Source organism: Heteronotia binoei, chromosome 15 (genome assembly GCF_032191835.1).
Source record: "Heteronotia binoei isolate CCM8104 ecotype False Entrance Well chromosome 15, APGP_CSIRO_Hbin_v1, whole genome shotgun sequence".
NCBI classification, from domain to species: domain Eukaryota; kingdom Metazoa; phylum Chordata; class Lepidosauria; order Squamata; family Gekkonidae; genus Heteronotia; species Heteronotia binoei.
In genome coordinates, this window is record NC_083237.1 from 20,409,266 (window position 1) to 20,436,293 (window position 27,028).

At 42.9% G+C, this 27,028-nt stretch overlaps 1 protein-coding gene across 1 annotated transcript; it reads left to right on the plus strand.

Annotated features, from left to right (window-relative positions):
• LOC132583294 (vomeronasal type-2 receptor 26-like) lies at positions 1-27,028 on the plus strand. Its single transcript, XM_060254958.1, has 6 exons — positions 1-452; positions 18,113-18,404; positions 19,550-19,768; positions 22,596-22,823; positions 24,171-24,297; positions 26,118-27,028. The coding sequence occupies exons 1-6, from the start codon at positions 1-3 to the stop codon at positions 27,026-27,028; spliced, it is 2,229 nt and encodes a 742-aa protein (XP_060110941.1).

The window sequence follows — 27,028 nt, forward strand, 5'->3', positions numbered from 1 at the left end:
ATGACAGTGGTTGTGGCTTTCATGGCCACCAAGCCAGGAAGCAAGATGAGGACATGGGTAGGGAAAAGACTGGGAGTGTCAGGCATCATTCTCTGTTCCTTCATTCAAGTGGGCATCTGTGCTGTGTGGCTGGCAACTTCTCCCCCATTCCCAGAGACTGACATGCTCTCCCAGGTTGCTCTCATCACAGTCCAATGTAACGAAGGCTCAGAAGTCATGTTCTATGCTGCCCTGGGCTACATGGGCCTTCTTGCCACCATCAGCTTCATTGTGGCTTTCTTGGCAAGAAAATTGCCCAGTAGTTTCAATGAGGCCAAATTGATAACCTTCAGCATGTTGGTCTTCTGCATTGTTTGGGTGTCCTTCATCCCCACCTACTTGAGCACCAGCGGGAAATACATAGTGGCTGTGGAGATCTTCTCCATCTTGGCCTCTAACGCTTGCTTATTGGGGTTTATCTTCTTCCCCAAATGCTACATTATTATACTGAGACCTGAACTCAACAACAGAGAGCAGCTAGTAAGGAAAACCAGGGAAATGAGCAAAATTTGTCACTAGAGTAGTCTAGATCAAACCAGCCTATCTTAAATCCAACCAATCATTTGTGAATGGTGGTCGACAATTTGTAGGTCTGTCAACAAATTTTATCATTTTTAAAATCCTTTCTTACAATTTATGCAATAACTTCATTATTTTTCTAAAATTTGTGTTTATAGATACACTTAAGTAATTATTAAGCATATTGGGCTTTGTTGCAAGCCACTACCTATAAAAATAAATTTGCTTTATCTAAAGTTATACTAAGATGTGTCTTTCTCTCTGTCACACTATGGCATGCATAACTCCTCAGAAAATGGTGAAGATTCTCAAAAGGAGCCAGCAGCTTTATAATGGTCTTTGGATTTACAATGCCAAACTTAAAGGAATCAGAACATCGTAGGCCACATAACCACCAGATACCACAAATTTCCCCTTCCTTTTAGCTACAGAAGACTTTGTTGTCTCTGAAAAGCAAAGCTCATCAGAAAATAAAGCTTGTTGTTTAAAAAGTGACCATGATGATGGTGGTGGTGGTAAGTGACACTGCCCCGCCCTATGAGTTGAGGGATGTGGGGCCTGTGCCAGTGGGAAGGTTGCCTTCACTGGCCACCAGAAATACTTATGTGATTATTTTTATGCAATTATTTTTACAAGTGTAACTTTCCAGCAGTTCTGGGGAGCATTCACAGGCTGGAAAAGTTTATGGACATGAATAACACACTTTCTGGAAGGTGGTCCCACTGGGGCTGCTATGGCATTTATGCACATTGTGGCAGTGCCCAGGTACTAAGCTGGTGAGTCTCTAGATGATGTCAGTGTTTCTTAGAGATATGCCAATGTATCAGTCAATTGCCTTCCTAAGTGCCCTTCCCTCCAGCAGATTATATTGTTGGGTCATTCACTACATGAAAGAAAAAGAGGAGATTCAGTTCAGGTTTCCTTCAATTTATTCTATAACTCTACTGTTATATAACTCTACTATTATATAGTGAGTTCAGCTTGAGGTAAGCAAGAACATTTATTGAACGAGAGCAGAACTGAACACATATTGTTATTTTTATTTCTTTTTATTACTTTAGATTTCTATCCCGCCCTCTCTACAAGTGGACTCAGGGTGGCTAACAATTATTAAAACAACAAATTTGTGTTACAATTTAAAAACAATAAAACTTAATTAAAACTACATTTATGATGCTACTCGGAAATTTTTGATATAGGTGGGATCACAACTTTCTTCAATCAGCAGTCCGTTTAATTAATGTCAAGGCCACCTCACTCTTTATATCCATTTGGCCTGAGTTAAACATCCCACCTTATATGGGCAGCAATCCACCTTATTGGTCTCTCCAGGAGATTTCATTGGAATTTCCTGAGAGAAGTTCCTCATATCCCGATTGGCTGGTTCTAAAAGAACAGCCAATTGGAATATAGGGATCAGGGTTCTGGGGAGCAATGAAGTATGCTTCAGGGTCAACTGACAGACGTAACAAAGCAGCAGTCAAAACAACCAATACACAACATCTGCATTCAGTATTGGTCTAGATAAGATACTCACCCCTGAAAATCAACGCATTTAGAGGCTTTTGTGCCAGCATGCATATTGAAGGCCATCTTAGTAATTTCTTGTCCTGCTGACCAGTGTTCTCATGCAGGCACACAGATACAATTTCCAGGCATCAAAATACAGTTCCAAGGTTCACGCACAAAGCAGACAACACTCACAGCTACAAATCTGGCAGGCAAACTGAGAGCATGAATCCTAAGGTACAGGCCTTGGTCAGAGATGCAAAGGACAATCTAGAGCAGGGGCAGCAAGATAAGTAGCTATTGGACAAGCTTCTTGCACACAACCACTCCCTTCTGTGTTGATTTAAAGCACAATGCTGCTCTGCAGCCTGTATTGTGTCGTGTATCTGCTGGCTGCCTCAGTCCTGCTCCTGCAAGCACTCATCCTCGGTGTTGGTGCTGGGCAGGTGCTGTGCTGCCATGCGAGTATTATGCCTCCTGTCTTGCAGGTCTCTCTTCACCTTCCTCCTACAACATTCCCAAAGCTCTGGTGATGGGGGAGTGAACTGGTCAGCAGTTGGCTCTCTGCTGCCAGCTCAAGGCTGGGGGGCTGAGAGGCTAGGTCACAGGTTTCTGGCTGAGGCTCTAAGTCTGGCCTCTCAGAGACTGCCTTCTCCTGCAAAACCTCTGCCACTGTCTGAGGGTTGGAGTCAGATTTGCTGGCTGACTTCCTCAAAGGACTCTTCAGCATCTCTCTGCTCTACTGGGCTTGACTGGGCCACAACATTTCTGCCACTCTGCCTGTGAGGTGACAAAAAGGAAATATAAATGGATTTGTAGCCCTGGCTGTATCTCTTACTTCATCAAAGTCCACTTTCTTACTTTGTTTTTCTGTTCCCTTAATCAGGGCTTTTTTTAGCAGGAATGCACAGGAACACAGTTTTAACTGGCTTGGTATCAGGGGGCATGGTCTATTATGCAATGAGTTCTTGCTGGGCTTTCTGTACAGAAAAGTCCTGTGTGAAACAATGGTGATGTCAGGGGGTGTGGCCTGATATGCAAATAAGTCCCTGCTGGACCTTTTTCTACAAAAAAACCCAAACACCTGCCCATCATTCATAATCCTAGAGATACCTAGTTGGAAACTCAGGCCTCATAGCCTCTGTACCCAATGTTCCCCAGGGAGTGAACTGAACCACATCAAGACCCCAAAGCTGCTCTTGGCTGCATCATCATTCCCAAACATGTCTCTTTTCCCTTGCTGAGCAGTGGCTTGGGAATTAGGAAAAGCAATTACTTGCTTTACAGTTATCCAATTCACTATGATTGAGCATTTGTTCTTGAGGAAGTCTCCTGGCCAGCAAGAAGCAGCTTGCAAGTTACAGGGCGAAAACATCCCTTCTCACCTCATTTGCATGTGCTGTGCTTCAAAGTCTATAAAACTGCTTATGATTTCTGTCAGGGGGCGCATTCTCTGTAACACTGCTCCTCGTCACATTGGAGAGCTTGTCATACACACAAGCAGATGGAACTGTGGACAAGATTGGGAGGCCTTCTTGTTATGGCTCCTTATCTTGCTCCTGTTACCACTTGTTTGCAGCAATAGTTTGAACTCTGCATGCCGATGGAAGCCAAAACCTCAACGTGACTCCGTGCACTCCAAGGATGACATTATCATTGGTGGTTTTGTATCCTTCTTCTTTGATTCTGTACACTTTTTGAACTTTACTAAATAACCAGACACTGTGCCACAAAAGTAAGTAGGCCTTCATTTATACAAAGAATGTCATGGCGGGAGAGGGGGTCGGGGGGGCGTCGTGCCAATAGGAATGGACACCTGAAAAGTGAACTCTTCCCCAAACTGCCAGAAAATACTCAATAAAACAAACATTCCCAGTACTGTATGGGAAAGACAGCAAAAAGAAGACCCTCTGCATCTAAGGCACCTAAAGCTGACTTGAAAAGCCAAGTGGTAAGCCTTTATTTTTCTAAACAACAACAGAGAGAGAGGGTGGAGAAAGGACCTTTTAGTGATCTTAAAATGGCTGCCAGCTCAATGGACGTACCTGTAGAAGATGCAGCAGTAACAAAGGCTGACTTAAACAAGCTAGAATATAACCTATTGTCACAAATAAAAACGTTGCTGGAACCTATACAAAGTCAGTTGCAGGAATTAACTTCCTCTCTATCTGAAGTAAAAATAATAGCAGACTCAGCAAAAAGTGTGGCTGAAGTACTACAAGAGGAAGCTTTTACAATGCAAAAAGACTCTGAAATTATGGCATCAAAACTACTTGCTTTAGAAATGGACCAGAGACAGAATAATCTTAAATTGAAAGGATTTTTGGAGGACTTACCTGAAATGAGTGATCTGCAAGCTTTTATGGCTGCTTGGTTGGCAAAACAACTTCATCTAGAGGACGATGTTGTACCCATAATAACTAAAGCATATAGATTTGGCTCTCCAATTAATCCCAGAAGGAAAGGTCCAAGAGACATTGTACTGACATTTCTTGACTTCAGAGTCAAAACTAAAATACTTTTAGAGGCAAGGAAACGGGGCTCGTTTTAATACAAGGATACAAAAATTGAAATATTTCCAGATTTGCCCCCAGAGGCTATTTCCAAGCGACGAGAACTCAAACCAGTGACTCAGCAACTACAAAAGGCCCAACAGAAATATAGATGGGTTGGACCAGCTACTCTACAAATAGTGCATAATGGCAACAGATTGCAAGCACAAGATATAGAGACAGGACTTAATATGCTAAAAAAAACTAGGCCTAAAAGAGCCAATTGACTTAACAAAGAAGAATACTAAAAAAAAAAGTTGTTCCAACAATCTACTCCACCGAAGACAAAAACTAGTAAAATTCCAGTACTTGCTTCTCCTGGACAGACTGAAATAAGAGGGACTAGATAAAAGTTGGTATAAATAAGTGAAATGGAAGTACATATATGATATGTTTTTATTAATAATATTTTAAAGGCAGTACGGGGGAGAAGATATAAATTGGGCTAAAAAGAATACAATCTTTTTTTGTATTTTTTTTAATAATTTACTAATAAAACAGTATTGTGTTATTAACAAACCCCCAATTTCTACTCACCCAGGATTGGTAGTGGCATTGAGTTCACTTTCCTATTATTAGGAGCCAAAGGGTAGTTTAAATTTGTTGACTAGAGTTATTATATAGGTTAGAGAAATAGATAAATAGTTTAATAGATTTTAGGATAGTATAAGAGTAGGTTTAGATAATTTTGCAGAACATAAACAGTGATATATCAGTTAATAAATATAATCATAGGTTTAGATTGGTTGTTGTTAAAATAAGTAGCAGTTAGGAAGTTATTAATTTAGATTAGGTAAATTGATAAGGTAATTGTATTTTTTTGTGACCATCTTAGTTAGTGCTATATTTAGTGAAGAATTATTATTTTTGTCTTGATTTATTAAGTCTCATCATTTGAAAGTTTATTCTCTGAATGTAAGAGGCTTGAATAATTGTGTTAAATGAAAACGTATATATTCTAATTTACTATCTCTGCATCCAGATGTTCTTTTTCTGCAGGAAACCCATTTGAAGGATAAAGGCAAATTAATTTTTAAAACTAATTGGTTTAATACACAAATACAGGCAAATGGATCATCTAAGTCCAGAGGAGTGGCTGTCATGGGTGCTGGGGACCCTGCAGAAGAAGCTGAGCCTGCAGAAGAAACTGTGCCCTTGCCACCTGCACCAGTGCCCCTGCCTCCTACTGGAGAAGATCCAAGCACCCCTGCCTCACCCTCTCGGATGGCTCGTGTGCGTGACCGCCTTCGTCAGGACCTCAGGGATCGGAGGAGGGTGGCACGCTCACAAGCAAGACACTCCCTGTAACCATATTGTAACCATATGTTATTAATAAATTGTTGAAACCTGAGACTTCTAATTTGTGCCTGTCTCTCCTGCCCTGCACGTGGAACAGGTAGCACTTCTGAGAAGGCTACCTTGGAGGTCCTGGCCTTAAGTCTCCCGCCTAGCAGCCTAAATTTTTCCTCCAGGACTTCATGACTGCATTTCCCCACATCGTTGGTGCCAACATGCACCACAACCACAGGCTCCTCCCCAGCACTATCAGCCTATCTACTACTCGCGTAATGTCCGCTACCTTTGCACCAGGCAGGCAAGTCACCATACGGTCAGTACGCGGTTTTGCCACCCAGCTGTCTACTTGCCTAAGGATAGAATTACCAATTACCAACCCCCCCCATCTCCCCCTGCCCAGGGATGTTCCTTGGCGCAAAAGGATTCCCGCTCACCAACCGAAGAAGAGGTCCCTTCTGAGGGCGCATTCCCCTTATCCTCAGCACGGTGCCCTGTTCCCTCTTGACCCTCACGCTCTCTGGCAGCAACGGGGCTGCTACGTTCAGAGCGGGGCTCATCTAATATGCCCCCGAGAGTCTTTCCCAAGTGTCTAACTGACCGTCTCTGCTTCTCCAGGGCAGTCACCTCGGCCTCAAGGGTACGAACCCTGAGGACCAGGAGCTCCTTGCATCGAGCACACACCCAAGACTTCTGTCCTTTGGGCAGATAGTCGTACATGTGACACTCAGTGCAAAACGCTGGAAAGCCCCCAACCCCCTGCTGGCATTCTATCTTCATGATATAGATATATTAAAATATACAGTCCTCTTTAAATGCTGTTTGTTTAAGTGGCTCCCCTTCTGGAGGGTCAACTTACCTTATTGGGAGAACAAGGAAATCACGGATCTGGGTTCCTGGTCCTTAGGGAGCCCCCAGGCGAAGAGCCACAGGCCAAGAGCCCTTTAGCTCTCGCCCTTTGGCTCACGCCTTTGGCAAGGCGCAGCTTAAAATGCAAAGAAGGTGGAGCAGAGGCACTCCTCAGCAATCAGGAGCAATCACTCTCAATCACTCTCAATCTCTTTCTCCTTTAGCCCACTCAACCAAACAAAGAGCAAACAAAGACCAAACAAACAGCAGTTCCCCAGCTATCACACCTCAGAATTGTAGGCAGCCCCACAAACCTCAGAATGAAGTCTTTCAAAACTCAAAAATTCTCAGCAACTTCTCCAGCTGTCTCAGCTATGAGAGCTGCTCTGCTCTGTTCTGCTCCTCTCAGACCTTTCTCTTCAACCTCCTTGACTCTGTTTTTAACCATACCTAGTTCATCTTTAAAATCTTCAACTTCTTTTCTAAGATTTCCAATATCCTTTTTAAGTTCTTTTTTACTGGCTGTTATCATTTTCTCCACACCCTTCATAATCCTGGCTTCCATGGTATCAAATTGGCTTTGCATTTTGTCTAAAGAATGGGACCTTGCACGAGTTAATCTTCCTTCTGACATAAAGAACCCCCAAAAAACTCAAAGGTCTCCAAATCTAAATTCAGCACCAAGTCCAGTAGCTTAGAACTTGCAGTTTAAAATAAGACTAATTTCATTTTTCTCCTACCTTCCTGGGCTGAGATATTGATTTTTAACAATTTTTGGCAATTTTCCGTCTTTCAAAATGGCGATCGTACTTTCTCTATGGTTAAAAATTCCTAGCAAGGACCTCCTTCTTGGTCTTCTCTCCTTCAACTTTTGCTTCCTGGTTCACGTTCTCCAACTATCGCGATCTTTGTAATCCTTGTTACATTGGCTGTCAATGCACCATCAGCTTTCACTTCCTGGATCACTAAGCTCAGCTCTCATTCTCCAAATATCGCAGTCTTTGAATGCTTGTTATGTTGATTGCAAGTACAGAGCCAAAACACAGAAGCCTACGTCACTGACCACAGGTATTCACAACAATTTCCTTCTTTCCCAAATTCTATCAATGCCTTTAAATTAACAGAGTCCAAATTAGACAGTCTCTCCTCTCCCTCTTACTTTCGTTCCTGATCAGGCTTTTCCAGCTTCTACTGTTATTTAAATTAGCTTAGAAATGTCCTGGAATGGTAGATAATAATCAAAGTACCTTAGCGGCTATGTTCTTTAACCTTCGGTCTTCCTGGTCTTTCAAATGCATATCTGTCCCAAAAGAGAGTGAGATCCAAGCATGCTAAGCCAGTTGAATGGCTCTTAATCCTTTGTATATGCTGAACGACGCTCCTCTTCCTTGCCGGCTCTACAAAGCCTCAGAAAGGCAACCTCCATTATCAATCATTAGCTGAGATCAACGGCTCCAAGAATTTCTGGCGTCATCTTGGGCAAATCTCTAACTGAGAAATGCCGGCAGAGAGCCCGAAAAGGCTCTTTACTACCCTGAACAAAGGATTAAGTTCCCCCCTTATTCAGAGGGCGGCAGCTCTGTTGAAAACTCACACCGGAAGTCCCGTATCCAGGTGATTTTATGAATCATTTTGTACAGTGCTGCCCTATTGCCTGCATGGAAAAGCCCTCTTGAATAACACCCCTTGCCCGGCCCTCTCTCGCTTCAAAGGGAGCCAGCTGCCTCCTTCTTTCTTACATATATGGGACCCCCTGAGCCTTGTATGCACAAGGGAGAGTGATCTTAAAAATTAATTTATAAATAAATAAATAATATAAACATCACCCAGGCAGCTTCTATAGCTGAGGTGGGATATGAGTCGATTGTCCCTAAATCCTAGCTACTACATTGGCTGGGATAGCTCATCCCCCTTTGTTTTCTATAGGAAAGGACATGGCCCATGATCCTTGCACTGCCTTTATCTCCAATGGGGACTCCAAGCAGCTTACATCATTTTCATCTAATGCATTTGTGATGAAAGCAGCCCAATGTGACTTACAGACCCAGTTCTATCAGCCCCTTTCTGGGCTTGAGCCACTTCTTGGAGGTGCTATCCCACTTCTTTCCACTAGGGTATGTTGCCACCACTGTCCTTTTGGAGGTCTTCTTACCAGGAGGGACAGCTTCTCAGTTCTGAGGTCCTTCTTCTGGTCTCCTGTTCCCCAACACCAGGTTAACACAGGGACTAAATGCCTTCCTCCCAAAGAAGAAAGTGGAGAAGGGTGGGGTTTCTGGAGATTATGCAAGCCAGCATCCTTCAGTGTCCATCAGAGCCAGTTTGGTGTAGTGGTGAAGTATGCAGACTCTTATCTGGGAGAACCAGGTTTGATTCCCCACTCCTCCACTTGCACCTGCTAGCATGGCCTTGGGTCAGCCATAGCTCTGGCAGAGGTTGTCCTTGAAAGGGCAGCTTCTGTGAGAGCCCTCTCCAGCCCCACCCACCTCACAGGGTGTCTGTTGTGGGGGAGGAAGGTAAAGGAGATTGTGAGCCGCTCTGAGACTCTTCAGAGCGGAGGGCGGGATATAAATCCAATATCTTCTTCCTTTGTGTCTGACATTTCAACTCCCAGATTCATCTCAAAATCGTCCTAAAGCCCATGGTCACTGTGGAGACACTTTGCTTTACTTCTGGAGGAATTACCCCTGATGCAGCCAATCCTCCTGGAGCTTACCGTAGGTTCTGTACTAAGAGCTCTGTAAGCTCTTGGAGGATTGGCTACATCAGGAAGCATGTGGCCTAAAATGCAAAGGAGTTCCTGCTACAAAAAAGGTCCTGCTATCCCACAATCATTCTGAAGCCCATGCCCACTGTGGAGACACTTTGCTATAGTTCTGGAGGAATTACGCCTACCACAGACCTACAAGTAGCATTGTGGGCATTGTGGCTATAAACTAGCTCATGGTGTTTTGATTCTGTTCATCTTGGGCCCTGCAACTCCCAACTTTATTCTGAAGCTAGTGGCCAATTTTGAGCTTCCTAGCTTGAAGACCTTTGGATGAGTTATGCCTCCTAGCATAAACTGTGACTTCCAATGAAAAATGTATGGAGCCAGGATATTCCAGGTCGCTTCCTGTATAGCACTGCAGCTCCCACAGCCATCATGCATGCCACAGATGGACAGATCCTTTTGTGGACAGTTGCTGAATGACTGTGAGCCAGTCACACCCCCTCAGTCGGACCTACCTCACAGGATTGTTCTGAGCATAAAAAGGATATGGGAGAACAATGAATGCTGAATTTTTTTTTGGGGGGGGGGGTCAATGGCAGCGTATGACATTTGTTGTGAACCAAATGTGGGCTACAATTTGTAAACAAAAATTATTGTTCTTGCTGTTGTTTCTTCTGATCTTACAGCAGCTTAAATGAAGGTTGAAATGTAGCACAAGACATCACCGCTGGATCTAGGCTAACACACAGCCCATCAGAGGTCATGACAAAAAAGCTTATGAGTAAGTTTAGGTTTCCTCAAATAGGCATATATCATGTGCTGTTGACTCAGTGCCGGGGACGGTGGTGCCAGGAATTTGCCTTGCCTAGGATGACGGACAGTCTTGGGCTGGCTCTGGGGGGAGGGTTTGATTGCTTTTAGATGTTAAAGAAGGAAATCTGGAACCTGTCTGGGTGCTCTTTCCTGCACAGCCTTTAGTATTTTAGTGACAAATAAGCTTACACCTTTTCATTGCAGAAGTGACAGCCACATGATCTCTCTCAATAGTTGTAAAGTCCTGTCTGTAGAACAAAACAACTGCACTATTATGACATACTATTTATTGAATATAGTTATACAAAGTTTCTCACATTCATGTTGCCGGTTCACCTGAAACCTACTTGACAGTCTGACTGGCCCATTGCCCTCTGAAAGTGAAATCAAACTGTTTCTATGTTTTGAATTAAAGTCAGCCTCTCGTGTGCCATTATCCGCCCTATACCGATGAAGGGGTTGATGGTTCCTCAGCATCCAAGGCCGGGTCAAAATATATCAGGAGATGTTTGTCTAATTAGTGGGGACAGACAGAGAAACAAAGAAGAAGAGAAAAAGGACTGCTGAGCAAAGAAAAAGAAGTGAGGGATCATTATACAGGCATAGTTAAATGAATGTTTCTGAAGAAGAGTTGTGGTGAAGTGATTTATCAATCAGCACAGAAATACTTAGTAGAGCAGCAGGGTTCTTTTTATGCCCTAATCTATTTTACTGATAGGAAGAAACTTTTTAACCTGCTTCATGTTGTTTTTAAAGTGCAGGCTGGAAAGAATTAGCCTGGAATCTTCTCAAGAAAGCTGTTAGGATCTGTTCTAAAGTGAATTTTAAGCCAGAATTTAAACACTGCAATCCAGGCTTTTGTCTCCACCAAAGACTGACCCACTTCAGAGCAAAGAGCAAAGTAGGACACACATTTTGGCAAACCAAGAATTTGTCTAAAGATTGAGGCTTGAATGCCCTCCACATTCCTGGTAAAAGCTGGGATCCATATAGGGATACCATAGAGAATTTGGGCAAGCGTTTTGGCTTTGAACACTTTAATTGCTGCTGGAACTAATTGGTTGCCCCTTGCAAAGAAAAACTGTTTAATTTGAGCAGCTGAACATTTAGCCAAGTTGACGGTGTTGTTACGATGTGAAACCCAGCTTAACTTGTGATTAAAAGTGATCCCCAAGTATTTAAAAAAATTTGTTTGCTCAATTGTTGAGTTGCCAATAAACCATCTCTGTGGGCACCAGCAATTTGAAAAAACAACTACTTTAGATTTGGCATAATTGATAGAAAGTGAATTACAATTACAGTAGTCGTAAAAGGCATTCAGATACCTTTGCAGGCCCACTCTAGTACAAGAGAGGATGGTAGTGCCATCGTCATAAAGTAATAAGGGGACCACTCGGCCTGCAAGTTTAGGCGGATGACCATTAATAGGGTTCAGAAATTGAGCCAGATCAGTTAAAAATAAATTTAAAAGATGAGGGGCCAGCACGCAACCTTGTTTAACCCCCTTTAACACTGGGATTTTACTAGTCAAGTCACCGCTAGAAGAAAATTTCACTTGGCAAAAGGTATTAGAATGAAGTTTCCTCAAGAGAAACAGCAGATGAGGGTCCATTCCCAGGTAACCTAGCTTGATCCATAGTTGGGCTCTATCTATTGAATCAAAAGCACCCTTCAAATCGAAGAAGGCAGCGTATAAATTTTTTTGACCCGGTATGCATATATTTTTCAGCAAGGAAGGCCAGAGTGCAGCAGTGATCCATAGCAGATTTGCCTTTGGAAAAGCCAATCTGTTCAGGACCTATGATGTAGCCTAGGTGCATCCAGTCAGTTGAGGGCGATCTGGCTGCAACGTCTGTCACCCCATTGATCGCCAGGGTTGATTCGGCTGATCTGGCTGGCTAGGCGGGTGTCCCCTACCTTCCTCACCGCTCCATGTGCGTCCCTCCCGAAGCTGCGCGCTCAGTGGAAGAGGACGACCATCCCAGATAGAAGGAGTGTACCATTCTTCATGTTCTATCTTGTCCTGGGCTACATGGGATCTCTGGCCATCATCAGTTTCACTGCAGCTTTCCTCGCCAGAAAGTTGCCCGATACTTTTAACAAGGCCAACCTTCAGCATGTTATTGTTCTGCAGTGTTTTAGTGTCCTTTGTCCCTACCTACCTGAGCACCAAAGGGAAATACATGGTGGCCGTGGAAATCTTCTCCATCCTGGCCTCGAGCACTGGCTCCAGCTCAAGCACCTGGATCAAGGCAGCTCAGCAATACTGATGTTGTTAGACCTATCGGCAGCATTCAATACAGTCGACCACCGGTTGCTGACCTGCTGTCTCGCCAACGCGGGGATTCAGGGATTGGCCTTACAATGGCTTTCCTTTTTCCTTGATGGCCAGGGACAAAGGGTGGCAATTGGGGATGAACTGTCCTGGAGACATACGCTTGACTGCAGGGTGCCTCAGGGGGCGGTGCTCTCCCCAATGTTGTTTCACATCTACATGCGCCCCCTTGCCCAGATTGCCCAGAGGTATGGGCTGGGTTGTCACCAGTACTCTGATGACACTCAGCTCTATCTGCTGATGGATGGCCAGCCTGACTGAATCCCAGAAAATCTGGACCTGGCGCTGCAAGCCGTGGCTGGATGGCTTAGGCTGAGTAGACTGAAGCTAAATCCAGCGAAGACAGAGGTCCTTTGCCTGGGTCGTGGTGGTCTGGGAAGGGAAATCCCCCTACCGGCCTTTGACAGGGTCAGGAGATTGGGGGTACTACTGGAGCCTGCCTTGACAATGGAGGCCCAGATCCGCATTTGTTCATCTTAGGCGGGCAAAGCAGTTGGTTCCCTTCCTAGAGCACGGCAACCTGGCAACAGTGATCCATGCAACAGTCACCTCGAGGTTGGACTACTGTAATGCCTCTACATGGGGCTGCCCCTGTGTCAAACCCGGAAGTTGCAGCTAGTGCAGAACACAGCGGCCCAGCTGTTATTAGGGCTTCCCAGGTGAGAGCACATTCAGACGGGACTCCAGGAACTGCACTGGCTGCCAATAGTATACCAGGTTCATTATAAGATGCTGGTTATCACATTTAAAGCCCTATATGGCCTAGGACCTACCTACCTTAGGGACCGTCTCTCCCCACATGTTCCCCAGAGAGTACTTAGATCTGGATCACAAAATCTACTAGTAATCCCCGGGCCGAAGGAGGCCCAACTAAAATCAACCAGAGATAGGGCCTTTTCAATCACAGCCCCCCTGCTGGTGGAACCAGTTACTGGATGAAGTGAGGGCCTTGCGAAACCTTGGACAGTTCTGCAAGGCCTGCAAGACTGTCCTCTTCCAGTTGTTATACAACTGACTGGCATTTAAAAACTTTGGAGGAAGGCCATCACCATCAGATTAGCATCAGATTAATAGACTGTCTCTGCTTCTTCTGTTTAAATTGTTTTAACTACTGTAAATTATTGAATATGTATTTAATGTTTATTAATTTTATTGTTCTGTGATTTTATGTTGTAAACCACCCTGAGCCCGCCTTGGTGCGGAGGGCAGGATATAAATCAAATAAATAAATAAATAATTTCCCCTTTATCTTGGACAAGACAATAAAACTATTTGATGATCATGTGTTTGTCTCCCTTCCATCTCACTCTCCACAAAGATTTAGTGCACCAAACTGGGAACCATGTACACAATGGACAAAAGACCCTTTTTGCTCCATAATATATTTATTAGGTTTTGAAATATGCTGTCACATGACATAACTGGCATGTGAACTGATTTGAGAAACATATTTAGAAATGTATTACAATAAAATGAAACTTTTATATTATACCGAAGATTGGATGGTTCATAGTCAAGGACAGAATGAGTAGGCACATTGATGAACACGGGTTATTGAGGAAGACTCAGCATGGGTTCTGTAAGGGAAGATCTTGCCTCAGCAAACCTGTTACATTTCTTTGAGGGGGTGAACAAACATGTGGACAAAGGAGACCCGATAGATGTTGTTTACCTTGACTTCCAGAAAGCTTTTGATAAAGTTCCTCATCAAAGGCTCCTTAGAAAGCTTGAGAGTCAAGGAGTAAAAGGACAGGTCCTCTTGTGGATCAAAAACTGGCTGAGTAATAGGAAGCAGAGAGTGAGTATAAATGGGCAGTCTTTGCAGTGGAGGATGGTAAGCAGTGGGGTGCCGCAGGGCTCGGTACTGGGTCCCAGGCTCTTTAACTTGTTCATAAATGATTTAGAGTTGGGAGTGAGCAGTGAAGTGGCCAAGTTTGCGGATGACACTAAATTGTTCAGGGTGGTGAGAACCAGAGAGGATTGTGAGGAACTCCAAAGGTCTGTTGAGGCTGGGTGAGTGGGCGTCAACGTGGCAGATGCGGTTCAATGTGGCCAAGTGCAAAGTAATGCACATTGGGGCCAAGAATCCCAGCTACAAATACAAGTTGATGGGGTGTGAACTGGCAGAGACTGACCAAGAGAGAGATCTTGGGGTTGTGGTAGATAACTCACTGAAAATGTCAAGACAGTGTGCGTTTGCAATAAAAAAGGCCAACGCCATGCTGGGAATTATTAGGAAGGGAATTGAAAACAAATCAGCCAGTATCATAATGCCCCTGTATAAATCGATGGTGCGGTCTCATTTGGAGTACTGTGTGCAGTTCTGGTCGCCGCACCTCAAAAAGGATATTATAGCATTGGAGAAAGTCCAGAGAAGGGCAACTAGAATGATTAAAGGGCTGGAACACTTTCCCTTTGAAGAAAGGTTGAAACGCTTGGGACTCTTTAGCTTGGAGAAATGTCGACTGTGGGGTGACATGATAGAGGTTTACAAGATAATGCATGGGATGGAGAAAGTAGAGAAAGAAGTACTTTTCTCCCTTTCTCACAATACAAGAACTCGTGGGCATTCGATGAAATTGCTGAGCAGACAGGTTAAAACGGAGAAAAGGAAGTACTTCTTCACCCAAAGGGTGATTAACATGTGGGATTCACTGCCTTAGGAGATGGTGGCGGCCACAAGCATAGCCACCTTCAAGAGGGGTTTAGATAAAAATATGGAGCAGAGGTCCATCAGTGGCTATTAGCCACAGTATATATATATATACATTTTGCCACTGTGTGACACAGAGTGTTGGACTGGATGGGCCATTGGCCTGATCTAACATGGCTTCTCTTAAGTTCTTATAGTCACCTTCTGGAACAAGTTTTGTTTTAAATGTATATGAATATTGCATTTCATTCCTCTGGCAAATGAACTTCAAGTTGGCAGTGGATACAATAGAGATCCAGACCAGCCATTCATGCCATTTTATCATGTCAAAACTGGATGCACTGCTCCCGCTACATTAAGGTAGATGGACTCAAAGTGGGGTCAACTAATTAATGTGATTCCTAATTGAATAGATGGTTGTGATGAATCTATAGAGATTTCTCAACCTGTTCTGGAGTCCAGACTCAATATATACAGTACTAAGATTTTTATGAACTGTAAATTGTATGAAATGACTTTTATAGTATATCTGTTTTTAATTTTTATGTTGTTTTAACTGTTGTTAGCTGCCTTGAGCCCATTTGGGGAGGGCAGAGTCTAAATATGATAAAATAAATATGACAATTTAGGAAATGGAATTAACTCCTATGCTTCTCATTCAAGCCTGCCCATTGGATGAGTACCAACTTAGCATGATTAGGAGAGCCAGTTTGGTTAAGTGTGAGGACTATTATCTGAGAGAACTGGGTTTGATACCCCACTCCTCCACTTGCACCTGTTGGAATGGCCTTGGGTTAGCCATCGACCTGGCAAAGGTTGTTCTTGAAAGGGCAGCTGCTAAGAGAGCCCTCAGAGCCCCACCCACCTCACAGGGTGCCTGTTGTGGGGGGAGAAGATATAGGAGATTGTAAGCCACTCTGAGTCTCTGATTCAGGGAGAAGGTGGGGGTATAAATCTGCGATTATTATTATTATTGTTATTATTCCTCATATCCATTGGAAATCTATGGGCTGGCAAATTGACATCCTTGAATCTATAATAGCCATTAATGGTATCCCTTAAAAGAACAAGATGAAGCATTTTTTATAACATGCAACTGTTTCTAATCAGTAGCGGATGATCAGTTTGGGGGTCCACTCCTGTGCCAAGATTTGTTCTGTCTCTATGATACAACAGAGGGTAGCGTTTGGGTGTGCATGTGTGAAACAAAGGACCACAGTAGAAAGGAAATTTTCTTCATATTGCATATCCCTAAACTTCTGAGCTCCCAGTAGCACATTAAATCCCTAAGTAAAGTCACTTCAGGTTTCCAAATTGGCTCATAATCTGTCGATAAAAAAGAATGGTGCCACTGTTCTCACTGGGGGGGGAGGGGGGGATATTGGCTAAGGTGTTATCACTCCAGCAAGTTGTCTTGGGCTATGCAAGAATTTGTGGCTTTGGGGGACTTGATGGCAAACCCTATAATTATGACAATGACTGTGATTTTGCTCAATTTCTTCCTGAATCCTACAAGCAGCAGTGGCCTGCTGAAAACAATTCAATCACTCAAAGTGGTTAAATATCAATGGAGGACTAGATGTGGTAGATTACATCAAATAAAAAGGCATGTAAAAGCTCTATCCAGTGCATGAGGATTAAGAGAAACAAAGTTCTGCCAGCCTCAGCTCTCATCTCTTGGCCCAGATGATCCAGGATAGAACAGAAGCTGGGGTGCAGTCTGCTCAGTCTTCGTGACTCTTGGGGATGGTTGCCTGTGGTTCCTTTCAAGATTGATGTTGCCAGTCAAAGCACTGAGGTCTGTGTTGGTGGCGATGCAGGCATTTTGAAGGAGGTGGGCTCCAGAGTTTCAGACACTTAAGCCCATGTTGCTGCTGCTTTTCTTTTGGGTGCTGCCTCCTTCTTTCTGTTTGCATTTGCATTCTTCCTTGAATACTTTCCATGGTATGGATGAACTGCAATCATATGGAACTGCAGATGATATCATACTTGGGGAATTTGTGTCCCTTCTGAATCTTGAACAACCTTCATTCACCTTTACAAAAACTCCACCTTTCTCCAGAATCAATGGGTGAGACATGTTTTAATAGATGAACTCTTTACACCACTCTTATGATTACAATGGAAACATAATGAATGAATGCAGGGTGGAACCTGAGCAGGCACACAGTTCATGCTTGCAGCAAAAACTCCTCACGAAAGAGAGTGAATGGAAGTGTTTCTAGGAGTGACAATATTCACCGACGAAGGTGAAAATCACAAAAGCATTGTGATGTACCAATATCAGCAAGAGCAGCCATACAGTTTATGAAGGCTTTGTGCATAGATATTGTCCTGGTATCATTAAGGTATTAAAGATGGTACCTTAGAAATCTCACTGGTAAACTGACAGTGAAATCCTAAGAGCTAACACCCTTTCAAATGCGCCTCAGTCAATGGGCATACAAGGGTAAAAATCTGCCTAGAATTGTACTGTAAAAGAATCACCAAAATCTTCCACTAGTCATTTAATTATTTGTGCCTTTCTTCTTCCCCTTTCCAGGGAGCTTGGTTCTCCACTCCTCCACCCCTCCAGTGATCCAAATCCTAAGTAGGCAGGACTAGCAGACTGTGACTGCCCCCAACATATTCCATTGAGTTTCACAGTATTTGTGATTTGAACATAAATTTTCCTAGTTCGACTCGAACTCTTGAATCACTACACCACACTGACATGCATTTTGTTATCATAAATACTCATTTTAATCTACTTTTTCTCAGTTGTTTAATATGTTTTCATTCTTAAAACTTTCCCCTAGCTTGAACAATTCACCATCTTTTCCATTATTTACTCATTGCAGCCCAGTCCTCAAAAACTACCAGCATGTATTAGCTTTCCTGTTTGCCATTGATGAGATTAACAAGAATTCCATGCTGCTACCCAACACTACACTGCAATCCAAGATCTATGATAATGTTTTTGATCCAGTTGCAACCAGTAGGAACACTCTGTCTCTGCTCTACAGGAAATTGGAGAAACTCCCCAAATACTGTGGAATCAGAAATAATAAGGTATTAGCTATCATTGGTGGCCTTACTTCTGAAAACTCCATTCAGATGGCGAACATCTTTAATATCTTCAAGCTTCCCCAGGTATGACTGTTGCATGTGTTCAAGTTTGTCTCTAAAACAAAACAAAAATTCGGATAACTCTAATGGTTTAGGTTCAGAGTGTGTAGCTCAGTTTATTGAAGGCTGCTACTTCAATATTTGGAAACAGGGATCCACTACATTGCTCCACCAAATTAAACATTTTCATCCAAACAAGGCTTTTAAACCCAGGGACTTAGCTTCTCCATCTTCCTGTCCAGAATTCTAAGAATGACCATGACGATTGAAAGTTATTAGGGTTTGTAGAATCTTTCGGGATCAAGTGCCGTGTTCTACTGGAGAAAGTTTTCCTTCCTTATTGAAAGTTTTCCTTCCTTATTGAAAGTTACTTTACTTGGACTTATTGCAATATTGTGTGTCCTAGATTGTCCTAATACGAGGGTCAAATAGAATGAAATATTGAGATAGGACAACGGTGTGGAAAATTTACTTTCAATTTCTGTGCAAAGGATTCTTTTTTCCCCTCTTCTCTAAAAGCATTTTGTATCTCCTGTTAGTTTGGTTATGGATCCTTTGACCCATTGTTGAGCAACCGAATACAGTTCCCATCATTTTATCGAATGGTGGCAAGTGAAAATGTTCAGTATGTTGGGATTATTGGTCTCCTGAAGCATTTTGGATGGACCTGGATTGGCCTTCTTGTGTCAGATAATGAGAGTGGAGAAACGTTTCTGAGGACCCTCATTCCTCTTCTCGCCCAGAGCAACATTTGTGTTGCGTTTCTGGAGAAGACTCCAGCACAGGGTGTACTATCCAAGTATGCTGAGGAATTCATGAGTATACTTACACCAATACTTCGTGCTCTCTGCTTCTCCACAGCCAAAGTAGTTATTAACTATGAAGATGCTGATTTTGTTGTGCTCTTACAAAGGTTAATGGAAAATAACCAGATGTCTCAAACGTTATGCGGAGAAAAGGTCTGGATCAGAACACTTCGGTGGGATTTTAATAATGTAGTTTCAGACCATAAAGTCCCCTTGAAATCCTTGAATGGCACCTTGTCTTTCACTCTCCATGCAAATGTGGTGCTGGGATTCCAAGACTTTCTTCAGAAAATAAATCCCAACAAGCCCATGTTTTCTTTCCTCAGTGGTTTCTGGCAGTCAACATTTCGATGTCGTTTTCAGAGTAATAATGATCAGACGCCGAAATGCACCGGGGAGGAAAAGCTGGAGAGCGTCCCTGGTTTTGTGTTCGAAACACAAATATCTGTCCAGAGCTATGGTATCTATAATGCTGTCCAAGCTGTAGCACATACTCTCCATGCCATGCATTCATTCAGAACCAAACAGAAAGTTATGGAAAATGGAGCCGAGGAAAAGCTTCCTAACATTCACCCCTGGCAGGTAGGATCTTTTATTAGCTATAACCTAACAAATTGTCTCACACATATGCAGACTAAGACCACTGGTTGGCTTCACATTTCCTTGTCATTTCCATCAAGGAACTTATAGATTTAAAAATCTTCAGTTTAATATCAACTTCTGGATTTGTCTATGTCAAATTAACTTAATTTTTAAAAAAACTTAACTTAAAAAGAGTCTTTTACACCAGTGGTAGAAGAAGAAGAGATTGGAATTATACCCTGCACTTCATTCAGAGTCTCAGAGCCACTTACAAACTTCTTTCCCTTCCCCTCCCCACAACAGACATCCTGTGAGGTAGGTGGGACTGAGACAGCTCTCCATGGACTGCTCATGCAAAAACAGCTCTGTGAGTGTTATAACTGACCCAAGGTAACCCCAGCAGGTACATGTGGAGGAGTCAGGAATCAAATCCGGTACTCCCAGTTTATAGTTGCACACTAAACAACCACAACACTTCTTGCTTAGGTTTATCACTTAAAATGTCTGTCAATATGTGCATTTCAGCTGTTTCTAATTTTTTTTTTTTTCAGTTCTTCTATAGCTGGTATTTCTCTCTTCTTCCAGTGTTTGGCTAAGATTATTCCAGCTGCAGTTACAATATGTATTGTCAAATGTTTACAATTCTTATTGGTTATTTGTGGCATGATATTTAACAAAAATAATTCAGGCTTAAAGGGCACAGTCATCTTTAAAACTTTCTATAAAAGTTCCTGTACTTTGCCCGATAAGTCTGCAGTGTTTTGCATGACCACCACATATGATAAAAACTACCCACATGCTTTTTCACATTTCCAACATTCATATGAAACCTCAGTATATATTTTTGACAATTTTTCTGGTGATATATACCATCGATAAAACATTTTATACAAATTTTCTTTAAAAGATACAGATTTTGTAATTTGAACATTCATTTTGCACAATTGCAACCAATGTTCTAATTCAATATTATGGCCCAAGTTTTGTGCCCGTATAGCCATAGATTCTTTTATGATTTCTTCTTCCATTCTAATTTGCAACAAATATATATTTCAGATATGTTCTCATCCCTCCTTCCCCTTTCCCCTTTTTTCCATTTTCCCTCCCCCCTTGATTTCACCCCCAATTACATCTATAATAATAAAATTCTTTGGAATGTAAACCACCACACTAAACTGGTACTCATTTCTTGCCACAAAGACAGCAAAATGGGAAATGGCCATCAACCAAAAGAGCCACATGACTACCGTATGCCCTGAACGCTATTCCCAAACACAGCTCCAGTATTCATAGACAGTAATGTTCTGTCATTACTGTCAATATGAATATATAACTGTAACCATTTAGGGAGGGAAGTCAGAATGGCATAGCCCAAATTCGGTAGACTTTGAAAGCTCTGGCTTTTGCATAGGAGAAAACAAAAAAGACTCTGTGGAGAAAGGCCATGGCAAACTACTTCTATTTCCCACTGGCCTTGAAAGCCCATCTCTGGGGTGGAAATGAGTCAGTGCAAATTAACATCACATGCAAAAACATATACATATCTGTGTGTGTGAAGTGCCATCAAGTTGCTTCTAACTTAAGGCAACTCTATGAATCAATATCCTCCAAGATGTCTTCTCATTAACATCCTTGTTTACGTTCTGCAAATTTAAGGCCATGGCTTCTGTCAATCCATCTCATGTTGTGTTTTCCTCTTTTCCTGCTGCCCTCCACGTTTCCCAGTATTATTGTGTTCTCTGGTGACTTTTGCCTTCTTCTAAAGTGACCAAATAGCCTCAGCTTAGTCATTTTAGCTTCTAGGGAGAGTTCAGGCTTGATTTGATCTAGAATACACTTCTTTGTCATTTTTTGCAGTAGCTAGTTCAAGGTTGCCTCAGCCTTCCATCCTTCTGAGGTCAGTAAAATGAGTACCCAGCTTGCTGGGGGTAAAGTGTAGATGACTGGGGAAGGCAGTGGAAAACCACCTCATAAAAAGTCTGTCAAGAAAACGTCATGATGTGATGTCACCCCATGGGTCTGTAACGGCTGGATACTTGCACAACAGATTGCATTTTTATCTGTAAAAATCTCCTCTATCACCACATTTCAGATTATTCTATCAGATTATTTATATTATTACTTTCTATCAAATTATTTTTCAGCTAGTAGGGTTAATTCTGTGTATCTGGAGTGAGGAGAATGGTTTCCCTCTCTGCCTTCTCATTCTGTCCTCAGAAAGAGAAACAGAATTCCCACAAGTGAGCAGGCAGGTCATGGAGAAAGGGGGTTAAACCACCTCCACCCCACTGTGGGCAATTTGTATTTTCAGATGGCGGGGGGGGGGCTGCACTCCTTCTCAATGGCAACCTATTCTCTTCCTGACACCTGCCTGGGTGCTGAGTTTGGAGTGCACAAGCTGCAGTGAAGGATGGTAGGACAATGGGATCTTAGCATCATCCCTGGCATGAGGCTTGCAGCTCATGGCAGTGGTGGCAAGACGATGGAAAGGAAGTTATTTTAAGAATATAATATTGGGGATAAGAAGCTTCATACATCTTCAAGGAACTACTGGATCGCTCCATTGGTTGAAGACTTTTCTGTCTTGTCTGACTTTCCCTCACCTGTTCTCATTGACTCTGCTCCACATCTACATGTCTAAATTTGTCTTGTATATATCTAGTATATTCCTTGGGGGCCTCATGCTGGGAAAACAGGTAGCAAAATGTTTTAAATAAAAACATACTTGTGGTTTACGGTCATCTCAGCAAATTCAAAACAGAGATTGCTAATTCAGTTTCCACCAGTGTACATAGTCTGTAACCACTTTTTTCTTTCTCCAACCTAGCTTCACTCCTTTCTGAAAAATGTTCGCTTCAACAATAGCGCTGGGGAAGAAATATTTTTTGATGAAAATGGGGAGTTGGCAGCTGGTTGTGATATCATAAATTGGGTCACATTTCCAAATCAGTCCTTCCAGAGAGTCCAGGTTGGATGGGTGGACCTCCAGGCTCCTGAAGGTGAAGAGTTCTCCATCAACAAGGACCTCATTGTGTGGAACCAACGTTTTAACCAGGTGGGAATGATGGTGCCTCTATTGTTCTACCAATGGCAAAGCTGGAAAAATTTCAGGAGCTCTGGAAAAAGCTCCCATGAATTTTTTTCTCTTTTAAACTAAGTAGAACAGTTCTTTAAGGCAGGGGTTTTCACACTGGCAATGTATATCATAAAAAATCTTGAGAACTTTCTCCATTTTTCCAATAGAAAAATTGAGAAATTCAGGGGAGTACTGGAGGGGAAAAAACCTTATGCTGTGGACATATGGAATAATGCCAAGATTTTAAAATGTAAATATAAGGAATTTTAATAATAACTAAAACTGGACTATGGGGAGTTGTAACCCGATATTGCCACTGACCTGTGAACTGCCTTGTATCAATTGTTCATATTATAATACTTAGAACTCCCTCCATATTTAGGACGGTTTTTCAGATTGCTTCCTTATCAGTATCTGCTTATGTTCTCATGCCTGTACTGTGAAAAAATTGTGTTTGTAGTTTGTTTATTTTTATCATCATCATCATCATCATCTGGCATTGTGTGTCATATAACCAGGAGATCCTAAAACTGTCTGGCAGTCAGACATACTAGCTGTTTTATCATAATACACCACTAGGTGGTGAGCTAAACTTGTGGGTTTTTTAAAAGACAAGAGACATTTCAAGTCGTTTGCTATTGCCTGCCTCTGTATCATGTCCCTGGTATTCCCTGGAGGTGGCCCTTCCAAATACCAACCAAGGACAATCCTGGTTAGCTTCCAAGATGTAACAAGATCAGGCTAGGGATATCCAGGTAACAGCTATTTTGTACAATTCATTTGTATCATCCAGAATACAATTGTCCTGTGTTTAGAACAATACAAATAACACCTATTTGAGCTTCTTTTAGTCTCTGCCCCCTTTCAGAGGAAATATTAAGCCTGAATTGTATTTGTGTATAGAACGGAAAGATCTCTGGTGGAAAAAGTCAGGACATGATACTTGTGGGGACATTTACAGGAGTACATCCCAACATGGGTCTCCTTGTGGGTAACATTCTATCAATGGGTCTCCTTCTGGGTACTATTCTGTCAATGAACAGGTGGTGTCAATAGATAGGTGGAGAATCTTGACTCAACAATCCAACAACCATGTCTTTCTGCTGTTACCATCTCTCGGGGCTTTTTTTGTAGCAGGAACTCCTTTGCATGTTAGCCAGACAACCCCGATGTGGCCAATCCTCCAAGAGCTTACAGGATTCTTCTTACAGGGCCTACTGTAAACTCTTGAAGCATTGGCTACATCAGGGGTGTGTGGCCCAATGTGCAAAGGAGTTTTTGTTACAAAAAAAAAAGCCCTGCCATCTCTCCTTCTTGTTTTGTTAGATTCAGCCCCGTTCCACATGTGTCAAGAGCTGCCAGCCGGGATACAGCAAAATTGTTCAGCAGGGGAAACCGGTTTGCTGCTATGATTGTTCTCTGTGCCCTGGAAGCATGATATCAGTCCACACAGGTAAGTGAAATAATCTAGTGCATACTGGCGTGACCACATGTCATCTACAAAATATTGTCTCTGAGAAAAAAATCATCATGTCCCCCAATGCTTTTCATACAACTGGTTGAACAAAGCCTTACGTTACTCTTCTGAATATGTCTACTTGATATTCTATGTCAGATTCCACTGGAGAATGGGGCATAATGACATCGGGGAGTTTTACAATTTAAAGTAGAGTAAAACAAGGGAATTGTAGGATGAAAGTGTCCAGCTGCACTTTTTTGTCTGGGATAAATTGCATATGGTTAGTCTACAGGAGAAACTGTATTATCTATTTGGGGTTTTTGCAGTCAGAGAATTTACACCGGCATATATATAGTTCCTGCATGTCTCTGATCATTGAACTGTCAATGTCCAGGATGGCTTAGAATCAAGAAAAGAGCCCTGATGTCATGCTGTGGAAATTTTGCCTGTTTCATATTATGAAAGTTGTTCTCATATACAACAGATTGATTGGTTGGTTGATTGATTTCAGTAGTCTTCATGCACCTTCTTTATTGCAACACAAGGTGAATCTCCTCTAGAAGTTTTCAAAAAGAGGATAGATGGTTAGCTGACAGCAATGCTGTTTCTGTAAACTAAGGGGAAGGTATTTGTGAATTCCTGCATTGTGCAGGGGGTTGCACTAGATGACCCTGGAGGCAGGGCCAAATCTAGCGGGGAGCAGAGGGGGGGCTTGCCCCAGGTGCGGCCACAGGGGGTTGCCATATTGGGTATGGAGTCCATTCTATTCTATGGGCCCATAAGATAGAATGGGCCCTTAAGGGGGCATCATTTTTTTAATTTCGTCCCCCCTCAAAAAACATGTAGATACGGTCCTGCCTGGAGGTCCCTTCCAACTCTATAATTAAATGATTATATGACTGCAGCATTATAAAAGGCCATGCAAAGAACAACATGATATCCCCACCCCCTCCCGGTGGAATAAAGAGACAGACAACGATGAGTTGGGTAAACTAAGGACCTCTTTATTTTACGTTTCTAACAGCAAAGGGCAAACATTAACTGGTGGCACAATGAAGGCCAGGGGACCTTCCTGGACCCCTCCCTTGTTGAACAGTGGGTGAGACACCTTGCCCCTAACTGAGTCAACTCCAATTGGCTCACATCCAGCCGGCACCTTACCTGGGATAAACCCGAGAGATCCTCCCCCCAAATCTGCACAGCTTAAGTGGACATAAATATCAGTTATCTCATAGGTGGTCTACTTACTCCTCCCCATGCCACAGAGTCCTGGGGGTGACTGCACAAGACTCCCAAGCCCAAATGGGGCTGCTGAATGGTGCTCACTGAGTCACCAAATCCAATACAACCTCTGAACCACAGTGCAGGGTAGGCAAAAACATCACCTCCAACCAACCAATCAGGAAAGCCCCCTTGAAACTGGGCAACCAGAAGAGCCTCCACTATAGCCAGAGTGGGCTGAGCATGAGGCAAGATTGAGAAGGGAGGGGGTGAAGCCACCTGACCAAGGGCTGGTTCCACCCCCTACAGAAAACTGGCTGCTATAGCAGCCCAGCTCTTCCTCCTTCCAGGGAAGCAAGAGTGGCTGCTACTGCAGCAGGCTGAAGCCAGATGCAGGAAGCAGTCAAAATACTATGAATAATGCAATAAAACTGGATAAAATAAACAGTGAAATAGAAACAGTATACTGTGTTCCATCATTTTTCAAGATTACATATCCCTTCAGTGAGGTTGTACTCCTCATGCTGAAGTCACAAGAAGCAGTTACTATAATTATTTTTCTCAAACATTTGTGTTTTGGGTTTTATTTTTAGATGCAGACCATTGCAACAACTGTCCGGAAGATCAGCATCCAAACAAAAACCAGGATCGGTGTATTCGCAAAGAAAAGACCTACTTGTCCTATGCAGAACCCTTGGGGATGGTTTTGGTTTTCTTTGCCATTTTCTTCTCTGTAATCACAGTGGTGGTGATGTGGAGCTTCACATGGAACCGCAATACACCCATTGTTAAAGCCAACAACTGGACCATCACCTGTACGTTGCTCTCTTCCCTCTTGCTTTGTTTTCTCTGTTCCTTCCTCTTTATCGGTCATCCAGGAACAGTCACCTGCCTTCTCCGGCAAACACTTTTTGGCATCATCTTCTCTGGGGCTGTGTCTTCTGTCTTGGCCAAAACCATCACTGTGGTTCTGGCCTTCATGGCCACCAAGCCAGGAAACAGGATGAGAAAATGGCTAGGGAAGAAATTAGCAGGACTGGTCATCATTCTCTGTTCACTTATTCAAACTGGCATCTGTACTGTGTGGTTGACAACCTCTCCCCCCTTCCCAGAGTTGGACATGCATTCCCAGAGTCATCAGATCATAATACAATGCAACGAAGGGTCTGACATCATGTTCTATCTTGTCCTGGGCTACATGGGATCTCTGGCCATCATCAGTTTCACTGCAGCTTTCCTTGCCAGAAAGTTGCCCGATACTTTTAATGAGGCCAAGCTGATCACCTTCAGCATGTTGGTGTTCTGCAGTGTTTGGGTGTCCTTTGTCCCCACCTATCTGAGCACCAAAGGAAAATACATGGTGGCCGTGGAGATCTTCTCCATCTTGGCCTCAAGCGCTGGACTCTTGGGCTGCATCTTCCTTCCCAAATTCTACATTCTTTTACTGCGGCCTGAGCTGAACACCCGGGAACAGCTCGTAAGGAGAAAGAATCGTGTCACTTGA